Here is a 19,994-nt window from a genome sequence, read left to right on the forward strand (position 1 = left end):
TGGATGTGGAATGTTTAAATACATAGTGTAACTGTGTTATGTTATCTTCTCCGTGCTGCCAGGGATGAGGGGAGATTCCTACTTCTTTGGAATGCGGGGCCTTGGCCACTATGGCTGCATCCCGGAGGATGGAGGGCAGTTCCTACTCTACTCTATCAATGGAGACAACGGCTTAAAGAGATGTTTTGCAGAGGAAGATTTTCATGAAATAATTGATTTCAATGATCTCCCGAATTCTCTCTTCGCCTGTAACGTTCACCAGTCTGTGTTTGAGGATGAGGACAGTAAGGTACAGTGTCTGTTTCCATGTTTTCCCTGTAAGAGAAACCTATGCTTTTTATCTGTTTATTGCAGTCAGTGAAACAGTTTAATTTGTCTCATGCAAAGAAACTTGATCACAAATATGACTTCTTTCTAAGGTGATAACAACATTTTGCTGTGACATTTATTTCAAGAGTTTAAAAGCTGAAGTCAACAAAAAAAGTTTTTCTTTTGTTGAGATTTGCAGAATACTGAAATGCAGGTTTGTGTGTTCATGGCAACCTTGGCTGCAGGGATGGTGGGGATGGCAAAATCAAACGTGATGGCTGCTCCTGCTTGCTGATCACAGACCACTGGGATGGGAGGCTGCCTTTCTGTATTTTCTCTTAGAATTAGAGAATCCTTAGGTTGGCAAAGACCTTTGAGTCCAACCATTTACCCAGCACTGCCAAGCCCACCACCAGACTGTGTCCCCAAGTGCCACACGTACACATCTTTTAAACCCCTCCAGGGCTGGTGACTCAATCCTTTCCCTGGGCAGCCTGTTCCAATGATGGACAACCCTTTTGGTAGATAAATTTATCCTAATATCCGAGCTAAACTTCCCCTGTCATGCCCTGAGACCATTTCCTCATGTCTTATTGATTGCTAATTTGGAAAAGAGACCATCACCTGCCTCACTCCAACCTTCTTTCATGTACTTGTAGCGAGAGAGATAAGGTCTGAAGTGTTTGAAGTTACCTGTAATACTGTGTTCTCACTGTCATTCACTTTAGATTTTTCTAGATAAAAAAGACATGAGAAACTTAATGAAAATATTTTGAACTCTGCAATTAATCTAAAACAGAATGTTGAGAACAACATGGTCTTAAGATAATAATAATAACAATTTTTAAAAAATCAACTTTTGGAGGAAGCATTCAGTTCCTGTTTCTTAGTCTACTATTCTTTCTGACTGAGACTTCAGGAATATAAAACTGATTGCTTGGGGCATTATTGTCTGATGAAATGAGTCTGAGCTAATTGTTATAGGCACATCTGAAGCTACTTGAGTGTCCTTTTCAGGATTTTCAGTTCAGAAACAAGCTGGCAGTGGCACAGTGGATTTTGGCTGAAACTGTCTGAGGGATCCAGATAAAACTACAAAGTCACTGGGACCAGAGCTGGCCAGAATGGATAAAGGATTTTTAGAGGGGGAATTACCAGATGAAAGAGAAATAAAACAAGATTTCGAAGGATACAGGCTTCCTGTTAAAGGTACTGAAAGTGGTGTCTGTTAAGGCTGCACAAGTAGAATTGTTTGGGTTTAGTTTTTTAGGTGTCTTTGTCTTCTGTGATGATGTCTTATGAATGTTTGAATAATACAGATTAGTGCTGTGATATGAGCTTTAAAATGGGCATTTATATATTAAAAATCCTTCACTCTAAATTGCAATTTTGGAAAACAGTGCCCTATTTTATTGAATAGGCCTTTTGCTAATAAACATCTTGCATTTACATTCTGCCATTTTCCAGAATTTTCTCACCATCTGGTAGTGAACTTGACTAAAGTTGAAGGGGTCTGAAAGTCCAGTTTTAAAGGAAGAAAACAGAAGCCCACCTAGAAGTAGAGAATCTTTCTCTTCACCCTGCAGAGATTCTATCCCCACTTGCTCCTGAGCTTTCCCTTTTGAGAGCTGAATTCTGGTATTTAGCTGATGGCTTAGTTAGAAAATGCAATGGGTGATTATGTAAGTATGTGGGATAGCAATCCCCAAAGACTTGCAGGACTTAAGGACGTGTCTTAAGAATAGCAGCTGTGTTGTGGAGGTGGATATTCTGTGCCACGTGCAGGTCTGTAAATGCCCTGTCCATGCTGTGGGTTGAACAGCTCTGTTTGCAGGTAAGTGGTTACTCCTGTAAGTCTATATTTAACAAGATGGGATTACCTTCAGATTTCTCATTAAATCCAAGAACCTGGGGAGTTGATTATGGTTTTTATTATTCCTGTAGAACATGTACTTGTGTTCCCAGTTGATTAATATCCATAATCCTTTCTATTAATAACTGTTGCTGCAAGATAAGAGCACACATGAATTCAAAATAAAATATTGTCAAGTTGCTAAGCTAAATTTTAAAATCTCACACGATCACTATTCATAAATGCTGCTAACAGTCATATCTTCAATTATATTTTGATCCAAAGTATATATAATGGTACAATAAACTTCTAAAAGGAATGTAGTACAGTAATGGTTATATCTGCAATTGTTTAATTGTATTATTCATTCTACAGAAAATAAAGCTTTTTGTAATGTGTTTTTGACTTTTACTCCTGACCTGCACTTTTAGGAGGAAAGTGAAGGTATGACTGGAAGTTACAAGTTAGCTAGTAAGGGAAGCCAGAGAAGCCTGTCATTGTAAATGTCTGGTTTGACTTGGTATGGAAAGTTCTGAGTAGCTTTAGCATGGAACAGCATTAATGTAAGGAATTTACACTATCAGTTTTAAAGTTACATTATCTGAAGTGTCTAAGGGGCTGAAATGTCCAGTTCAAACTTCTAACACACAGATATCTAAGCAATACACTCACTGAAGACAGGTTTTATTTTGAAGGCATTTAACTCCTTTGTATCAGATACGGGGTAAATTCCAGATTGTGCTTGAGTGTGGACTTGCAGCAGCTACTGGCAGCATGTACATCTGTACTGGGGATAAGCTGATTCGTTTTGTTCTGAGTCCTGAGTCAGAAATACCCTTTCACCAGTGCTGTTTGGCTACAATCCCTCTTAGAAGGGATTCTGTCTCCTGTCAAAAGCAATGATGGCACCTGCAGGGAGCCTAAGTTCAGACCTTCTTTTTATGAAGGTGAGGAATTCTGGCAGCTGAAGGCTGTGTCCTTTGCAGGGAAAGACACAGGCTTGGGTTTTGTCCTGACTGTCACCCTGAGGTCTCACCATCCTGAACCTGAAGAGTTGTGGACTCTGGAATCTGAAGATGAGTTTGCCATCAGGCTTCAAGGAAGGTGCTCAGGACTGACTGCCCTTAAACACTGAAGAAAAGGGGAATATAGTTTAATGATACCTGTAGCTGATGTTGCTTCAGTAACAGAGCATCTGGTAAAAAAATATTTCCCTACCTTCCAGGCTGTGTACTTGGAAAGAAATGTGTGCTTGCATCAGGTGAATGCCCCAGATAACTGGGTTGATAATGTGGGCATTTAAGGATTTGTGCAGACTGGTTTAGCAGCTTGCTGCAGCTGAGGGGGGGTGGCTTTGCTTATCTCCACTCCCATCATGGACAGCCTGGACCTTCCTATGGAAAATGAAATTGTACCTTCTTTACAGTGTGCTAGAAAATACAGAGCTTTTCAGTTCCTAAAACCCAGCAAAGGTGTGGATAAGATTATGCAGCAGGATAACCTGTTGCAAAGCTGGGATCACATTCGGTTGTGTCCCTGTCGCTGTCCTGTGCTCTGATCATTTGTTTTGGCATAAAGCTGTTAATGGTAGGGGCAGATTAATTTGGTGTTTTGGAATGTACAGCACTGACTTGGTTGGGTCATGGAAGTGTTATTGTAAAGAAGCTAAAAATAAAATTACTCCTTAACCCTGGGTTTTGTTGCATTCCTCTTGGAAAAACTGATGGGACTATTTATGTGTGAGCAAGATATGGCAAAATTGAGACTGATTTTTGGCTGGTAGTGTGACTGAATGGGAGGTGCTGCTCCTTTTAGCTTTCCTGATAAAGCAACTGTGTTGGTGAGCCAAAGGGCATGACTCTGATAACTCCTGAGGGTGGGTATTCGAGTGTTTCAGCAGTTAATTGCTACCCATAGCCCTTAAACTTTGGGTAGTAACCCTTTTGTTGTGCTTTTGTTATGCACGTATCACTGTTTTGTAAAACCAACCTTTCTGTTCTGTGACTTGAACTTCCTTCGGGCTGGGACTAGTAAACACACTGTCAAAGTGAAGCATCTTTGTCTCTTAGGATGGTTTCTTCAGATGCTGTAGTGCCTCAGGAGATGCTTACACAAAGCTGTCATTATTAGAATATGTTTTCATGGGGGAAGGATGTGTTTCCTCAAGCTTTTTAGAAGCTGCGTGCTCTTTTTTTTCCCATTCTTTGGGCTCAAATTGGAAGGAGCACCGATTAAACTTGATGGTTTTATTTCAGATAAAGAATGATTCATCAGTTTCTGAGCGTTTTAGTTATGGTGAAGCTGCCTAGGCAGTGATAGCCAAAGTCCACCAAGTGCTTTTTCTTGCCAATGTAATTTAAACCAATAGGAGATACTGTTACTATTTCTGCGTGAGAAAATACTGATCAAGTGTGTCCAGTTCTGGAATTTCCAGCATGAGGAAGAAACAGACATATTGGAGGGTGGCCACAGAGATGAAGGAATGGGAGCCTGTCTGCTCTGAAGAAAGGCCAAGGGAGCTGTGCCTGTTGAGCTTGGAGAAGGCTCAGGTGGATCTGAGCAGTGTGCGTGGACACCTGAAGACAGGATGCAAAGAAGGCTGATCCAGGCTCTTTTCAGTGGTCCAAGTGCCAGGAGCAGAGGCCATGGACATCAGCTGAAACACGGGAGGTTCCCTCTGAACATCAGGAAACACTTTTTTGCTGTGGCAGTGATACCACAGGATGCCCAGGGGGGTGGTGCAGTCTCTCTCTGTGGAGATATTCCAAAGCTCTCTGGATATGGTCCTGGGTATCTAAGCTCAAGCTGGCCCTGCTTGAGCCAGGGGTGGATTGGAAAAAATGACCTCCAGAAGTCCTTTCCAACATCTTCCAATCTGTGATTCGGTGAACATCTGTTGAAGAGTATCCTAATTCTTCTGATGCAGAGGGCCAGTGTGGGAATGCAAGATTGGGGACTGAAGGTGATTAAAAATGCATTTTCTGAACCACGAGCTTAATGGAGGTGGGGTGGGGCAGGAAGGAGAAAAGTCAAAGTAACAAGCCAATGGAAAAGATAATCCTATTTTAATAGAAGGACTTTACTATGAAAACAATTACTATTTTCATGAGGGATTCTTTCACGTTACAACTATTTACATATATTGGATGATTGCTTGCTCTTACGGCAGAAGCCTCTGTTAGACTTCCTTTGACTTTCTTTTCTTAAGATGTATTATTGAACTTGGATCCTGAAAAATATTTAAGGCTCCCTCAGGTGGGGGTGGGTGCTGGAATATTTGTCCAAGAGTGATGCTTTAAGAGATCTTTGTAGCTTTACTTGTAAAGGCTTTTTTTCCTTTGTACTTGCATTCAGATTTCTCAACAAAGCACATTTTCGTGCTGCTATTTTTATTTTTAAGGTTCAGTGAAAAACACTGGACTGCTCACTGGTTTACTGTGTTGTCTTTAATTTTATATGTTAATTCTGGAACTGAAACTTTCTGCTGATGCTTTGACTGAAGCAGATAATTGAAATGTGTCTGTTCAGTGCTCCTTTTAAACAAAGTGGAGCCAGTGTGTCTGCTGCTATGTGTGAAATGTTTCTTCGGTTCCCTTTTCCTACAGGCTAATTCAAGATGATGCTCTGGGAGGCTCTAGGCAGGCTTTGTGTCTGCGGGGGAAGATCTGTTCCTTTTGACTTGAGTTTTAAGCATCTAGATTGTGAAGTCAGAATCTCTTTGTTCATATTACATCACTGAAGCCTCTAGGTGTTGAGTCATCATTATATTTAGAGGGTGGCACACTTCTTTTTAGTCCAATATTAGTAGTCAATCTTGGACCCAGTGGAAGGTCACCCTAGCAAAGATGAAGTCAGGCTCCAAGGCTGGAAAGGAATGCAGACTTCACTCTGCCTTCCTGGTACACTGGCTGTTCCTTTGTTTTACTTTCAGTTTTTCTACCTTTTAAGGTTGGTGGTGGTTGATATGATAACATTATCAGAAGCTGCCACTTGAAGCAAACTGTGCCTTGTGCTGTGGAATCTCTAACAACTTTGCTTTGTTCTGCTTTATAAATGGGATCAGTGTTACTCCCTGGCATTCTCTGAAAATGGAAGTGTTTCTTTACTATACTCTGTCTATACATCTGATAAAATGAAAATACAGAGAGCTTGCAAACAGAGGCTGTAGGAACAGTGTCCTTCATGAATCAGAGCTGCCCTCTGGGAATCCTATTTTGCACTTTTCCCTGGGTGCTGGCTTGCAGACAGCCAAGCACTGCTTTTTTTGTATGATCATGGAAGCACTAAAATAAAGCTTTGGGAGGCTGTTCTTGCTCTGAGAAATATGCAGTCTAAAGTTCTTTTTCCATTGCATTGTTTCTTTTCTGTGACTAATTTCAAATACTTTTCCTACGAACCATCTCTGAGCAATCCAGTGTTTTGTCTGAAAACACCTGTGACCTTCCCTGCTCTGCATCTCATATTCCATCTGACTGCTGAAGTGGTAAGCCTGACTTTTTCAACCTCATTATACAAGTTCTCTCTACAACTGGAAAAAGCTGTTGATATTTGGCCTTAAAATGGCCTTAAACCAAAGGAGGGTAGGCTGACATTAGATACTAAGAAGAAATTCTTCATTGTGAGGGTGGTCAGGCCCTGGCACAGGTTGCCCAGAGAAGCTGTGGCTGCCCCATCCCTGGAAGTGTTCAAGCCCAGGTTGGATGGAGCTTGGAGCAACCAAGTGGTGTAGTGGAAGGTGACCCTGCCCATGGCAGAGGTTGGAACTAGATCATCTTTTTAGGTCCTGTCTAACCCAAACTGTTCTGTGATTCTGTATTTGTCATTCATAAACCTCCCTCCCTTTTACCCCATGGTGTAGCTGCTGGACCTTGTTACCCAGCTCTGTGTTGGCACATGGAATGGGATGTGGTGTTACAGCTCCTCCCTGTAGCTGTTGTTCCTGTGCTTTGCTTACAGGTCAGGTGTTCTGTTGAGGAGCTCAGGTAAGAGAAGCAGTAACTTGATGAAGTTGGATGTACTGTAGCATGTGACTGACAGTAAGATCCACAAAGCATCTCAGTGTCTGGAACTCCTTATGTCTCAAGCCACAGCAACCATAAGGAGCTGAGGTTTTACTGGAGAAGGGGCAGTAGGGAAGTTCACCTTCACTGACATTTGGGATCTGTTGAGTATTCATTCTGGTTTGGAGGCAGAAAATGAGTTAATTTTGATTGGTGTATTTTGCATATTCAGAATGTCAATGCATATTTATAAGGAGATTATTTAAGGCTGCTCTTGTGGCTCTTAACAAGACAACTTGAATTTATGTATGTGTATAGGGTCTGATGGTAATTTCCTCTGAGGCGATCTGCAGAATTTCCAAAGGAGCTGTAAGGAGTTGTCAGTCTAGTTTAGGCATTCCTCCCGTCTTCTCTTGGGTTGTTCTGGAGATTTTGCTGTTGGCATGCAGGAATTTCCCAGCTCTGAATATTCCTCAATCGAATCAATGTACAATCCTGCTCTGAAAATGTGGTTTGGTGTTTTTGTGGTGGTGCTGAAACCAACTAAACCAACCAAAAAGTTAGTAACAAGTATTTCTGGGTCTGAAAGGCTACCGTCTGTCATGTGGATGCTGTCTAATAATTGTTACAGTACTTGAGGTTATTTTCCCATCCATGGACAGCGTTCTTGGTAGCACAAATGCCCCTGTTTTGATGGGAGAACGTGCCTGGCAAAAGACCAACTGGGTTAAAGGTAGGCCTGTATTCCTTGCAGCTGAAATCTGAAGTAGTGCTTCAAAGCATTTAACTATACTAGTTATTTGTAAATTACAAAAATAAACTGATTAATGTTCTTTCCAGAACACACAAGACAGCAGTTACTGTCTGCTTTTTAAATTTGGAAACGTACTTTTTTCCTTAAGAGCAACTATGGAAAAATTCTTCTAGTGTTGGCTTTCTGTGGCTGTATTCTACTCTGCAGTCTAGAGGGAATGTGTTATCTCAGACCAGGGTGGGTGGGAAATCTTTCCTGGGAAAGGACCATTCAGAGTAAGTATTTCCTTTTTTTTTTTTTTTTTTTTTTAAATACAGGAATATAAATTTCTTATCAGTTCTACTAAAATACAGACTTTTGAATAATGAGACATTTTAACAAAGGTGTCAGTAAATCCATGCCAAGGTTTATGAGGGCCTTCTGTTATGGCATGAGAAAACAGGCTCTGGGAGCCATAGGGAATTGCAGGGGCTTGTGTGTAAGTCAGTAAAAAATCATCCTCTTAATTACTCCTTTCTCCACCACAGTGGACACTGTAGGATAAACTGTGGGTAGGTCTGATTTAGATATCCCTAAACACTGTACAAATTTAGGTTAAGATTCCACTTGGCAGTTGTCTGCCTCCTGTAATAGGTTGAGCTAAATTCCTGGGCTCAAATGCCTTTTGATCTTTGAGGAAGTGGGATCTGGCCTGAACACTGAGGTTGGTGTGGCTTTCCTCTGAACTCTACCAGGGTTAGCTGGAATAGGGGTTCAGCCGGGACTTCTGCTGACAGAGTTTTGGTAGTCAGTTTTTTTTCCTTCTGATTATCCTGCTTGAAAATACTGGAGTTTGACTGCATGTACACAGAATATCGAGCCTTTCTTTTCCAGGATGATTGCGGGATATGTTGTTTTCTGGGATCATAAGATTTATTGTAACTGGTGATGCTTGCTATTCTTGACCAGTGTTATTCCTGTTTTAGGGTTTTTTTCCTTTTTTTTCCTGTCTGGCAATCTAAGGCATGGCATGTTTTTGTAAAGCAATAAAAGCTGAGATGATAAAACACCATCTTACACTTGGAATAAACCACAGCCATGACCTCTGCAGGAACTTCCTTGGGTCTAATTGAAGCTGTTGCTGGCACACTGCATATTAAAGGAAGAAGTCAACCCTTCAGGTATCTGCTGACACGAGCAAGAGCTACAGCTCCCAAAGGGAAAAGCTGCCTTTATGTAATTTATAGAAAAGTCTTTGGTTTGTTCCACTAAATAGTTCTTATCAGCAAATATCTGCTAATAATCAAACACAGTTTTGCCCTTCTCTCTCCAGCAAATAGTCACTGTGAAGTCAACAAAAATCCTGTTCTTCTATCTGATAGTAATCAAAAAGTGCAGTAAAGCCATTCTAATGTAGTTAGGGCAGCAGCTGTTCTTTATTTTAATAGCATCAGAGGTCCTAATCCATCCACAAGTTCTGATATCAGTTTTCTGGCCCAAGGAAAAGGCTGCTAAATGAAGGTCAGCCTTCATTAGCAGTCTATAAAGACACTGCGTTTACAGAAGCAACCTTACAGTGTAATCACATTCAAAACAGTAAATTTACAACTCTAATTACCACTTATTTAAGAGAATTTCTCAAATCTTTCATACAAAATATATGGTAAGAACACTGTGCAAGAGTTAAATGTAATTAATAAACTAATGCTTAATAGAGATGCGTAAAAATCATGCTTGAAGAGGAATATTGTCTTAGAAAATGAGGTGTATGGGGAGGTGGTGTGAGAAAGTACGGGGTGGAGAAGAAGGAGATGGCAGCTTTAAGATTGTGGCATTAATTAAGACAAAATCTGCAACAGATTTGACCACAAAGTTGAGAGGTCATAGTTGAATCAAGGTGATACGAATTATCAGTTACTCCTGTGCATTTGAAAACATGTGTTCTTCCATGCCAGATAAATTCCTGATTCTTTTCCATCTGGTGGAAATTTTAGCATTTGCTGCAGTAGTGCCAAGATTACTCCATGGTTTTGTTCTCAGATCCAATCCTGGGGCAACAAGATCTGTTGATAAACTATACCATTCCATCAGGGAGGATTTTGTTCAAGTTCTCCGTTTCTTGTGTAGTGTGTGTGTGCATGTACTTTCTTTAATTATCTTGGTTTGATGTGATTACTTTTAGGTTATTTTCTTCTAATTCGATTGCATTTTCTGGACAGTCTACCCTGCTTAAGTTACATAACTTTTGTACTGGGCTTTGAAACTTAATCCAGAAGCAGAGGCATTGCAGATATGGTAGATGTAATGTATTTGTCTCAGAGGGATAAGAGAAGCCTTCCATGTGATACGGACTAATGAGCTGGAAGTTAAGATGACAGTAAAATGGGAAAAAAATTTACCGTATCTCTGGCAAGAGAGTAATGAAAGTAACTCTTGCACTGCAGCAGGGTGGACTCAAGTCTTTGTGTGTTGTCTTTACCTGGCCTTGTGGTGAGTTAAAAAACCATAAAGACACTGTAAGACTGCAGCATTCAGAATTAGAAATTTTGCATTTCATGTTACTGGAACCAGTACAGGGGAGAAATCTGATGGTTTCATCCCTGTGTTTCCAGCATGTGACTGGCTTATGAGGGAAGAACAAACTGGGAACTTCAGAAGATGCAGAGGAAGTGAGGTACCAGCCCTGAATGGAGGGGGAAGAAGTCCCCTGTGTTAAGCCCTCAATACAGACTGGTGTGTACCATGGGCTGACTTACAAAAGCCATGATAAAGTCAAGAAACACGTCTCTTCTGTTTTTATTCTTCATGACTCTTTTGGATGCTGATTATTTTTTTTTAAATTTCTTCTTGAAAGCTTTTGGTTGTTTTTTTTTGTTTGGTGGTTTTTTTTTTTTTTTGTTAAACAGCTGGAGTTTGTGGTATCCCTGACTCAAAGCACAGTCAGTTCACTGAGGCTGAAATAGCAGCAGTCTTGAAGAGAGGGGAATGGATATTTCACATGGCTGAGGTTGTGTTGCATGGAGCCACAGGACCATTTAAATCAGCCTTCTGCCAGTTTGGGGGCTGGAGTTCTTACTTGGCTTTCTTTGATTTCCTGGGACAGGGCCATGTACAGGCTGAGAGCACTGACACAGGCCAGAGGCTGCCTCCCTATGTGATATCAAACATTTGTAATATACCTTACCAAGCTGGCACTGCTTGCTTTCACTTTTCTGCTTTTGCAAAGCTTCTCCCAGGAATGCTTCCTTAGCAAGCAGAGACACATTTTGGGATATATAATGTTAGATGCTTAAATGAGTAACTTCTGGACCCATTCAGTTCTTACATATTGGGGATCCTGTTCCTCTAAATAAACGTACAGGGCTGCTTCAAACTGTCTGACTTGAGCAATTTAGTCACAGACACTTCCAAATTCCTTTAAAATCTGCTGCTGTCAACAGGAGCTGTGGAAATTTACCACAGAATGCTGTTATGTTGTCCTTCCTTTCTGTGTCCTTCTGTAAATCCCTTTATCTTTTGCATCTGTAACTACAAATCTTCCTTTGAGGTGTTTCTTTACCGGGTGTCCATTCTACCTGCTGTGTGCTCTGTGATGCAGCTGCTCCTGTGATTGCTCCTGTTTGCCTCACAGTTAAGAGGGAGAAATACTGCACAAGTGGTACAGGAGTCTTTGTTAGGAAGACAATCTGTCTTCCATTTTTTATATTCCAGTTTCAAATGATTTAAATAAAAAAGCTTCTACCTTTTAATAAGTATTTCCCAAAGAAATTGTTTTATTGTCTTAATCTATCACTCTTACAGTTCTGAATGGAAGTTTTTCTGACTCGCTGCTGGTTTGTGACCTACATACAGCAGATGCAGTTTGCCCTGTGCATGTATTTAGATTTTGAGAATTTTTTTGGTGGAGCTGTCACTTACTGAAGCAGAGTTCTGATTATCTATTCAGAACCCTGCTGCATCACAGTCTTTCTGTTGATCTAAAATGTATGATGTGATTGACGCCGTGTGGCGACAACAAAAGCAACTGCTTAAAATAGCTGCTCCAAGCTACGTGTCTGTATTCCATGTGTTTACTTCAGGTCTAAGAATTAAATCCTTATCTGATATTTGTCAGTCTTGAAACAGAAGGAGATGGTTGTACACCTTATCAGTATCTTGAGTGAAGATGAGATTTTTCCATGTCTTCCATTCCCAGCACAACCCTGTTATTTTTCCAGCCCATTCTTTCTCTAACTAACAAAAGGCGGGGGGGGGGAAGGAAGTGTTGCACAGATCTGCACTTGGTATGAGAATTAGTTTCATGTAAAAACCAACTACTTTCTAGTGGTATAGCTGAAGAGGAGAACGGGTGGTGGAGTTTGAACATGATCAATAACAGGCACTGGATTTTCAGAAGAATCTTTATAAGGTGAAAGTCATGTGAAGACAGTGACTTTTTTAGAATTTTAGGTGGTTTGGGTGCTGCAGGTATGCAGTATACAATTTCTGGATAATCCAATCTCCTTGAAATATTTGGTACCTGCCCTGCTTTTTCTTCTACTTCCACATTAGCAGTTAATGCCCTCCCAACCTTGTTTTGTTATTGAAGGACATTGAACTCTCCTTTATTCACGTTCTTGTAGCATAAGGACTGGTGTTAACCCCAGACCTACAAAACATGAGTTGTGTCAGTATAGTGATCTTGATTTTTAAAAGAATTTTAGTTTCTTGTTAATGCATTCTGTTTTTTTGACCTGAGTTGCCACCTGTAGGTTGATTTTTTTGTTGTTGTTGTTTGTTTTTTGAGGTCATACCTTAGATTTGTGTTTGGCAAGGTGAAAGGGCGTATTTGCAACTGGCATTCTCACATAGAAACATTGCTTCTGAAAACTGGGGTAAAAACACTGACACTATGGAATTTGAGATTAAAATTATGAAAATAAAAATCACTGTTCCACTTCTTCCATGTCTTCCATTCCCAGCACACCTTCTTGCACCTGATGATTGTGCAGCACGTGATCTTGATAGTGAAGGTAAACTTGATTTATACACACTAAGACTATTTACAAGGTGTAAACGAAAATCCTGGCTGGTACAGAAAGAAATCACAGACTTTCTGTGGATAACCCAGCCCACTGTGTGTGAGCTAAAGGCCATCAGGGTGTGTGTGCTCTGGTTCATGGGTGCCATCTGCTGACTCCTCCCTGCACCACACAGCACTTGCTGTTGGAAGAGGGAAAGATAATACATATTAAGGAATGTAGTTTTAAATACCCTGCCACTGGAATATTAAATACAAAATACGATTTTTAATCCTTGCTGGTTTTGTGGAGTTAGAACAACAGTGTTTACCCTAAATATGTTTCAATTTCATTTCAGCCCTGCAAAATAGAGGAATTATTATTACTCTCAGATTTTCTTTTGCAGTGTTTTTGCTTATGGTGGACCTAGATCTTGACTTCTGCAGCGCCTGAACTCAGCTTCTAGCATTTTATCTTCAACATTTCTGAAGTTTTTCCTCATTCCATGTGTTTATTCCATCAGTGGTATCCTCTGTATAGCTAGGAAGACGGGCTGAAATAATTTCTTTGTTGTGCTTGCCTGCAAACCTGGTAAAATAGGTTCTGTTGTCCCTTGTAACCATACCAGCAGCACTACCAGGTAAAGTGATATAAATAGGTGACTACACCTGATTGAGTAGCAAAGCTGAGAGAAGGGGCAAACTGGAGGAGAACAGTTTAGTTTTAGACCCTAGAGTAGTTTAGAGCCCGCTGATTAAATTGGTTTTAAAATCAACTTCTGTTTTGTCTTGCTTGTCATAGTTTTCGTTAAAACCTAAAATCAGTTTATTGCTTTGAGTCACTCAGCTGAACGTTGGTGAGTATCTACTGAGTAGGAATTCAATCCTAATAAATATGACATATGTAATGCTATCGTCATGGGCTGCTGTAAATCAAATCTTTTTCTGCCAAGGGCTCCATCACTATAATGTGAGATTCCAGCTAATCCTCTGTCATGGAGCAGCTTTGCTCTCCATGCTACAGAGAGGAAGCACAACCAAATGATTATTGGTCTAGTTAGGACTTGGGACCCAAATTGTGTACAGGTTTATCTTTCTCTCCTGACCAGGATGCTATTGCTCTTCCACCTACTGTAGCTGGATGTTGTTGGGATAAATGGAATCACAAAGTCATTAAGGTTGGGAAAGACCTCTGAGATCATGGAGTCCAACCATTAACCCAGCACTGCCAAGGGCACCACTAATCCATGTCCCCAGGTGCCACATGCACCCACCTTTTGAGCACTTCTGGGGAGGGTGATTGCACCAATTCCCTGGGCGGCCTGTTCCAATGCCTGGCAACCCTTCCAGTGAAGAAATTTTTCCTAATATCCAATCTAAACCTTCTCTGGAGCAAGGCCATTTGCACTCATCCTTTCGCTTTTTATCTGGGAGAAGAGACCAAGCCCCACCAGAATACAGCCTCCTTTCAGGCACTTTTACAGAACAAATGTATCCCAGGAATGATTTAAGGCACTTAAGTCTGGCTGTTACAGGGAGCCCCTCATAATTTTTTTTTTTTTCCTTTTTGGTAAAGGAAAGGAGTGGGAGTACTGTTGCATTAAGATTATTAAAATCTGGTCCATGTTTATGCATAGTTATTGTTTTATTTGGCAAAGCCCTACTGAAGTATATAGGATTATTTGAAAGCAAGGTAATGCATAAGATGGATAAAGTTTCATCCTGGTTTAGATGAATGGCATCAGCTAAAATATGTAGTAGTAAATTATTTAAATACATTTACACTGTTTTTTGAGAAAAATGAGAAGATTGAGTACTTGTGCTTTTCATAGCACAGCCTTGCTAAGGAGACTACTTTTGGTAAAAATAACTTGATAAAAAGCTCTACTTTTAACTTTGAATCTTCTAATTTAAAAATAAATCACTTGTGCCTTCTCCCCTTGACTGCTAACGGGTGGGGAGAAATCTTTGGTATTCTTATCTTTATGGGGGAGGTGGAATGTCTTCGATATGCCCAGAAATACTTAGCAGAGCTAATTGGTGTCTAATGGGTACAGTCACTATCTAATGTGAAAAGGTAGTTAATGAACGGACTGGAGAGAATGCTTCCTGAAATATTTGAATACATCAGTAGTTTTAAATGCATAAAACATAAGGAAAAAAAAAAGTAATTTTCAAGTCATGCAAATAGAAGGACTGATCTCTTTGATGGGATTATTGATTATCTTAACTGTGTTAGGACTGTGATGCTTGTTAGTACAGCACCTAATACAACGTCCTAGACTCCAGAGGAATGAATAAACACAACCAAAATGAATAATGCAACACTAGTGATGCCAGGAACAGTTGTTTTAGGTAGATATGACTCATGTCCCTTTAATACCTTAAGTAATTTTGGTGATATCGTGTCATATTTATGCAACTTGGACTTTTCAGTGAATCCTAAGCCAGAACATTTAATTATGAACTTCCTTCTCTAAGGTAATAACTAAAAATGGTTTTGCTGTGTGTAGAAAAAAATTAGCATAATATATTTGCATGAACTGTGATGATTACTTTTTTCTGTATTCTTAGTATGTAAGAGCAGATAATAAACCTTCCTACAGTTGATTGTTTCTGCAGTTTGGTTTTTGTGTCGCATGTGCATATTCACGCAATGTGTGTGCAACCTTCAGGAAAATAATTCTAATATGGAAGCTCACTGTGATTTTCTTGGACTAGTAGAACAGTCAGGTAATTTTAAGAACGGCAGTTTAGGCAACTCAGACTGGGCACAAGAAATTTTTTAGGTAGAGAGACAACTCATCACTGCAAGAGTTACCGTTTTATTTGCAAAGCAGTTTGCTCTAACTGGAATATCTTACTTCTGCTGGCAATGGTGGAAAAGCCTATAGGCCCACTAGCTAAAACGTGGTTTCGTATGCTCAGAAGCCGTTGTGATGAGTTATATTGTAATTGAAAATTTGGGTAAACGTAGTGAGATATTTAAAATGTATCTTACAGTGATATTTAAGTGGCAGTCAAGGAGGAGTCGACAGAGATTTGTCAGACAAAAGACAGAATCTTCTTTAAGCTCTTGGCAATACAAAGTACATTGTATTATTTGACTTTGAATTTGACTTCTCTCTACTTCAGGGTTTTTTGTGTGTACAAGTAAGCAGACTGTCCTGCTTTTCCTCATGTGCATTATAATTAAAAACCTCTAATGAGAAGGTCTGAAACCAACACATTCCTTTTTGAGTCTGAGAGTGGTAACAAGTGCCCTTTTGCCTGGGTAGGATGGGAATTGTTTTATTAGGTTCATCCATGTGTTAGACTAAGGCATGCTTTGTCTTCGCCAGGGGTGTTTGTTCCCCAAATTACTATTGCTGTCCTGAGCAATTAAGTTCCTGCATTGTATCTTTACAGGATCACACAGACATGGGTTGGAAGGGATCTCTGGAGGCCATCTGGTTCAGCCTCTGCCTTCAAGTTTAGGACTGTTGCCAACACTAGTTGAGGTCAACTCTGACTTTTTTCATCAGCTCTTGAAAACCTCCATGTAACTCACAGCCTCTCTGGGCAGATGACACCTGTATTACCCTTCAAGTGAATTTTTTCTTTTTTATTTTTTTTTTTTTAATTGAAACAGAAGTCTTTGCTCCTTCTTTACTATTTTACTTTCATTTGCACTTTCGGCACATTTGCAATTTGCCGTGTTGCCCAGAGTGCTTAGGAAGATACTGAGCAGTGCGTGCCCTGATACTGACCCTTGTGATATTCATCTTGTTATTTTTTGTCAAGTGGATGTTAAGCACTTGATAATTAGTGTTCCAGCCTGTCAGTTCAGCAAGTTCTCAACCCATTTTAACAGTCTGATCGTGCAGCCCATACTTCCTCAACTCACAAATGAGATCGTCAGGTCAGGATTTAGATAAGTCGGTCTTAGTGAAAGCTCTTTAAAGTGCTTATGAAACAGGTGATATTTGCATTATATTTGAATGCTTAGTATTAGTGTATTATTTCTCATGCCTGTGGTTTTGTTTTTTTAATGTCTGAGAGTGATTTTAAGAGCTCAGTTTTCCTTCTGTGAGCTACTGGACCCTGAAGCCTCAGCTGCTGAACAGCCAAAGAAATGTTGTTTGTTCCTTGGAAGCAGCTGAGCCCTGGGAAAAGCAGGCTTCCAGAGCAGGACATAGCAGGGGAGGAGAAAGGTAAAGAGGAAGAAACCTGCAGTGCAGCAGAGTTTTGGTAAGACAGGAGCACAAGCTGCAGAGACACTGGAAAGGGACTTCCCAGGGAACCAGAGAACACACTGAGTTTCCTGCAGTGCAGAAAGCCACTTTATTGCTGGATGGAAAGCCCCCCGCAGAGTAGTCCTTCTATCTCTGAGGATGCAGCAGAAAGGGGTATATTTGCTTCCAGCTGTGTTTCATTTCTATTTTCTCACCGTGGGGCTTCTGTATTTTAAAATGCTCAGATTCCAGTCTTCAGTCACAGATAACTGCATCGTGTGCTACGTCAGCAGGCGTAGAGCCAGCAGGCTGAAGGAGGTGATTTATTTTATTTACTGGTGAAGCAATATCTGGGATAGCGTGTCCTGTTTTGGGCTTCTGCACACAAAAAAAAGATGTAGACAAGCTGGAGAGGGGCTCCAAGATGGAAGGGGAGAGCATGTAATGAGGAGAGCCTGTGTGTGGGATTTGGTTTGTTCAGCCTAAGGAGAAGAATAAGACTCTGGAGGGACTTAATTGTCCTCTGCCACCAAGTGAGTGCAGAGAAGAGACAGACAGACTTTTCTTGCAGGTGCACCACAGAAGGCAGCAAATAAACCCAGTCAGAATTTGCCACCTCAAAACTTAAAAGGAAAAAGCAGTTTTCACAATGGGTAATCACTGAATCTGCTAAGAAGATTGAGGAAGCTGCTAAGAAGGCTGAGGAAGCTCTATCCTTGGAAGATTTTTTGGAAGTTGACTGAACAGGGCCCTGAGCAATCTGATTTGACCTTGAAGCTCTCTGTGCCTTGGGTAGGAGGTTGCACCAGATGACCTCCAGAGGTCCCTTCCAATGTCGATTATTATGCTGACCTGTAAAACATAGGTTTACCTGGCACTTTATTGGAGTATCCTGGAAAGTAATGTGGGTTTAGGTATGTGGCTGTTCTTTTGTGCTTTGACTTTTGAAGGTCATTCAGCAAAATCAGTCATTTCTTTGTGCTGTGTTTCTCTTAGGGCTTTGTAAAGCATTTAATCTTTCCCTGTGAAGATTGACATCTGCTGAAGAAAACTGATTCACTGTGTTTGGTGCCAGCCTTTTTCTTGTCTAATTGGCAAATGTAGTTTCCTTGTGTATAACCTGCCATAGATGGAGTGTGGGTGGTTGCAGGCCTCTTAGAATTGTGCTTTTATTTGGACTTATTCCTGGCCCTTCTGTGCATTGTTGTTACTACAGATCAGAAGTTCTCATCTTAGTGTTCCTTCCTGCTTAACTAGAAAGAAATGGAAAATAGATCAGAATTCTGACACCAACCTAATCTTTTTTGCATTGATTAAATTTAATTTTTTTCCACATAGTGGCCGAGTACCTGGTGCTGAAATTCTTAGTTTCTGACAACCTCTGCTAAAGGAAGCTGTCTCTGGACTGAATCTGGCCAGAGTGGGTCTGTTGTATTTGTGTGTGGATGTGGTATTTTAGACTACTTTTGAACCTAGTTTGTGTTGTCTGGACTGAGCATGCCTGGAATGCCTCTTCCACTTCAATTTTGTCCCAAGAAACCCAATTTGCACACTCAGCCTGAGCACTGGTATAGAACAAAGTGTGATAGGTGAGGGTTGTCAGGAGGTTTGCTTCAAAAGCACAATCCTTGTCTGAATTAAATGCAAATACACTTGCACCTATAAAATACTGTTGTGTATGTGAAATGTATTGAAGTTGAGATTTTTCTTACCTGCTTGTGGAGACTTAAAACTTATACCTGGGGCCATATATAACATGAGCCTAAGTCATGTAAACTCTCTAAAACATTTTAAAAGAAAAATCTATTTTTGGTAACGAGTGACTATTGCATTACCATGGATTGTCTTCTTATCTCTACGTGTCTGTGTTGTGAAGGTACTGAACAGCCATCTACAAATATGATATGCTAGGGTGTGCTTGGCTGAATTTCAGATGTGGAGAGAGAGAATAAAAAACAGAGGGGACAGAAAGGCAAATAATGGGAGAGGGGAAAAAATGTTAAATGTAGGGTTTGATTCAGTCCTTAAATTATAGTGTGAAACGTTAAATATGTAGAAATTCATGCCTGGTGAACCTGATGATGGTCTGTGGTGAGGTGATGACCTCAGTGGATGAGGGGAAAGCAGTAGATACTCTTTATCTTGACTTTAGGTCTCTTGGCACTGTCCCCTGTACCATCCCCATGCACAAATGAATGAAGTAGGTATTAGATGAGTAGACAGTGAGGAGGATTGAAAAGTGGCTCAGCTGCTGAGCTAAAAGGGTTGTGATCAGCAGCACAAAGTCCTGCTGGAGGTCAGACATTGGTGGTGCACCCCTGGGGTTGCTGCTCAGGCCAGTGCTGTACATAAGCATCTGCTGTAGAAGAGTGAAGAAGCTGAATCCGGACTCTTCTCAATGTTTTTCAGTGGACACAAACTGAAAAAAAAAAGGAAAATTAATTTAAATATTAAAAAAAAAGTTTATACTAAAACCTCTCTTTATGGTGAGATGGTCAAGTGTTAGCACAGTTTGCCTAGAGAGACTGTGGGCAATCTTTGGAAATAGTCAAATCCTGACTGGGCATGACCCTGAGCAACCTGCTCTAGTTTGACCCTGCACAGAGCAGGGGGTTGGACTAAATGATCTCCAGACTTGCCCTCCAGCTGCAGCTATTCCCTGATTCTTACTCATCTTCCTTCCTTTATAAAAAAGTCACAACTTCATGCAACACATTCCTAAAAAAGCTCTGTATGAAGCAGAATTTTCTATGTACATTCAGGAGTGTTGATGTGCTGGTATCAGACTACTCCTGGTTCCTGTTTGTCCTCACTTAAATTTATCATTGCAGACCACTTAATTTAAAATGATCAATTGCTCATACTGATTTAGCACTCCCTAGAATAA

General features: G+C 40.5%; 1 protein-coding gene across 1 annotated transcript in view; it reads left to right on the forward strand.

Moving 5' to 3' along the window:
- Positions 1-19,994, forward strand: part of RCAN2 (regulator of calcineurin 2) — an 84,385-nt gene that overhangs the window by 7,696 nt on the left and 56,695 nt on the right. The window contains exon 2 of the mRNA XM_010393212.3: positions 63-289. Within this exon, the coding sequence (XP_010391514.1) occupies positions 65-289 (225 nt within the window). The 5' untranslated portion in view covers positions 63-64. The remainder of the gene's footprint in view (positions 1-62; positions 290-19,994) is intronic.

Source organism: Corvus cornix, chromosome 3, assembly GCF_000738735.6.
Source record: "Corvus cornix cornix isolate S_Up_H32 chromosome 3, ASM73873v5, whole genome shotgun sequence".
Taxonomy (NCBI): Eukaryota; Metazoa; Chordata; class Aves; order Passeriformes; family Corvidae; genus Corvus; species Corvus cornix.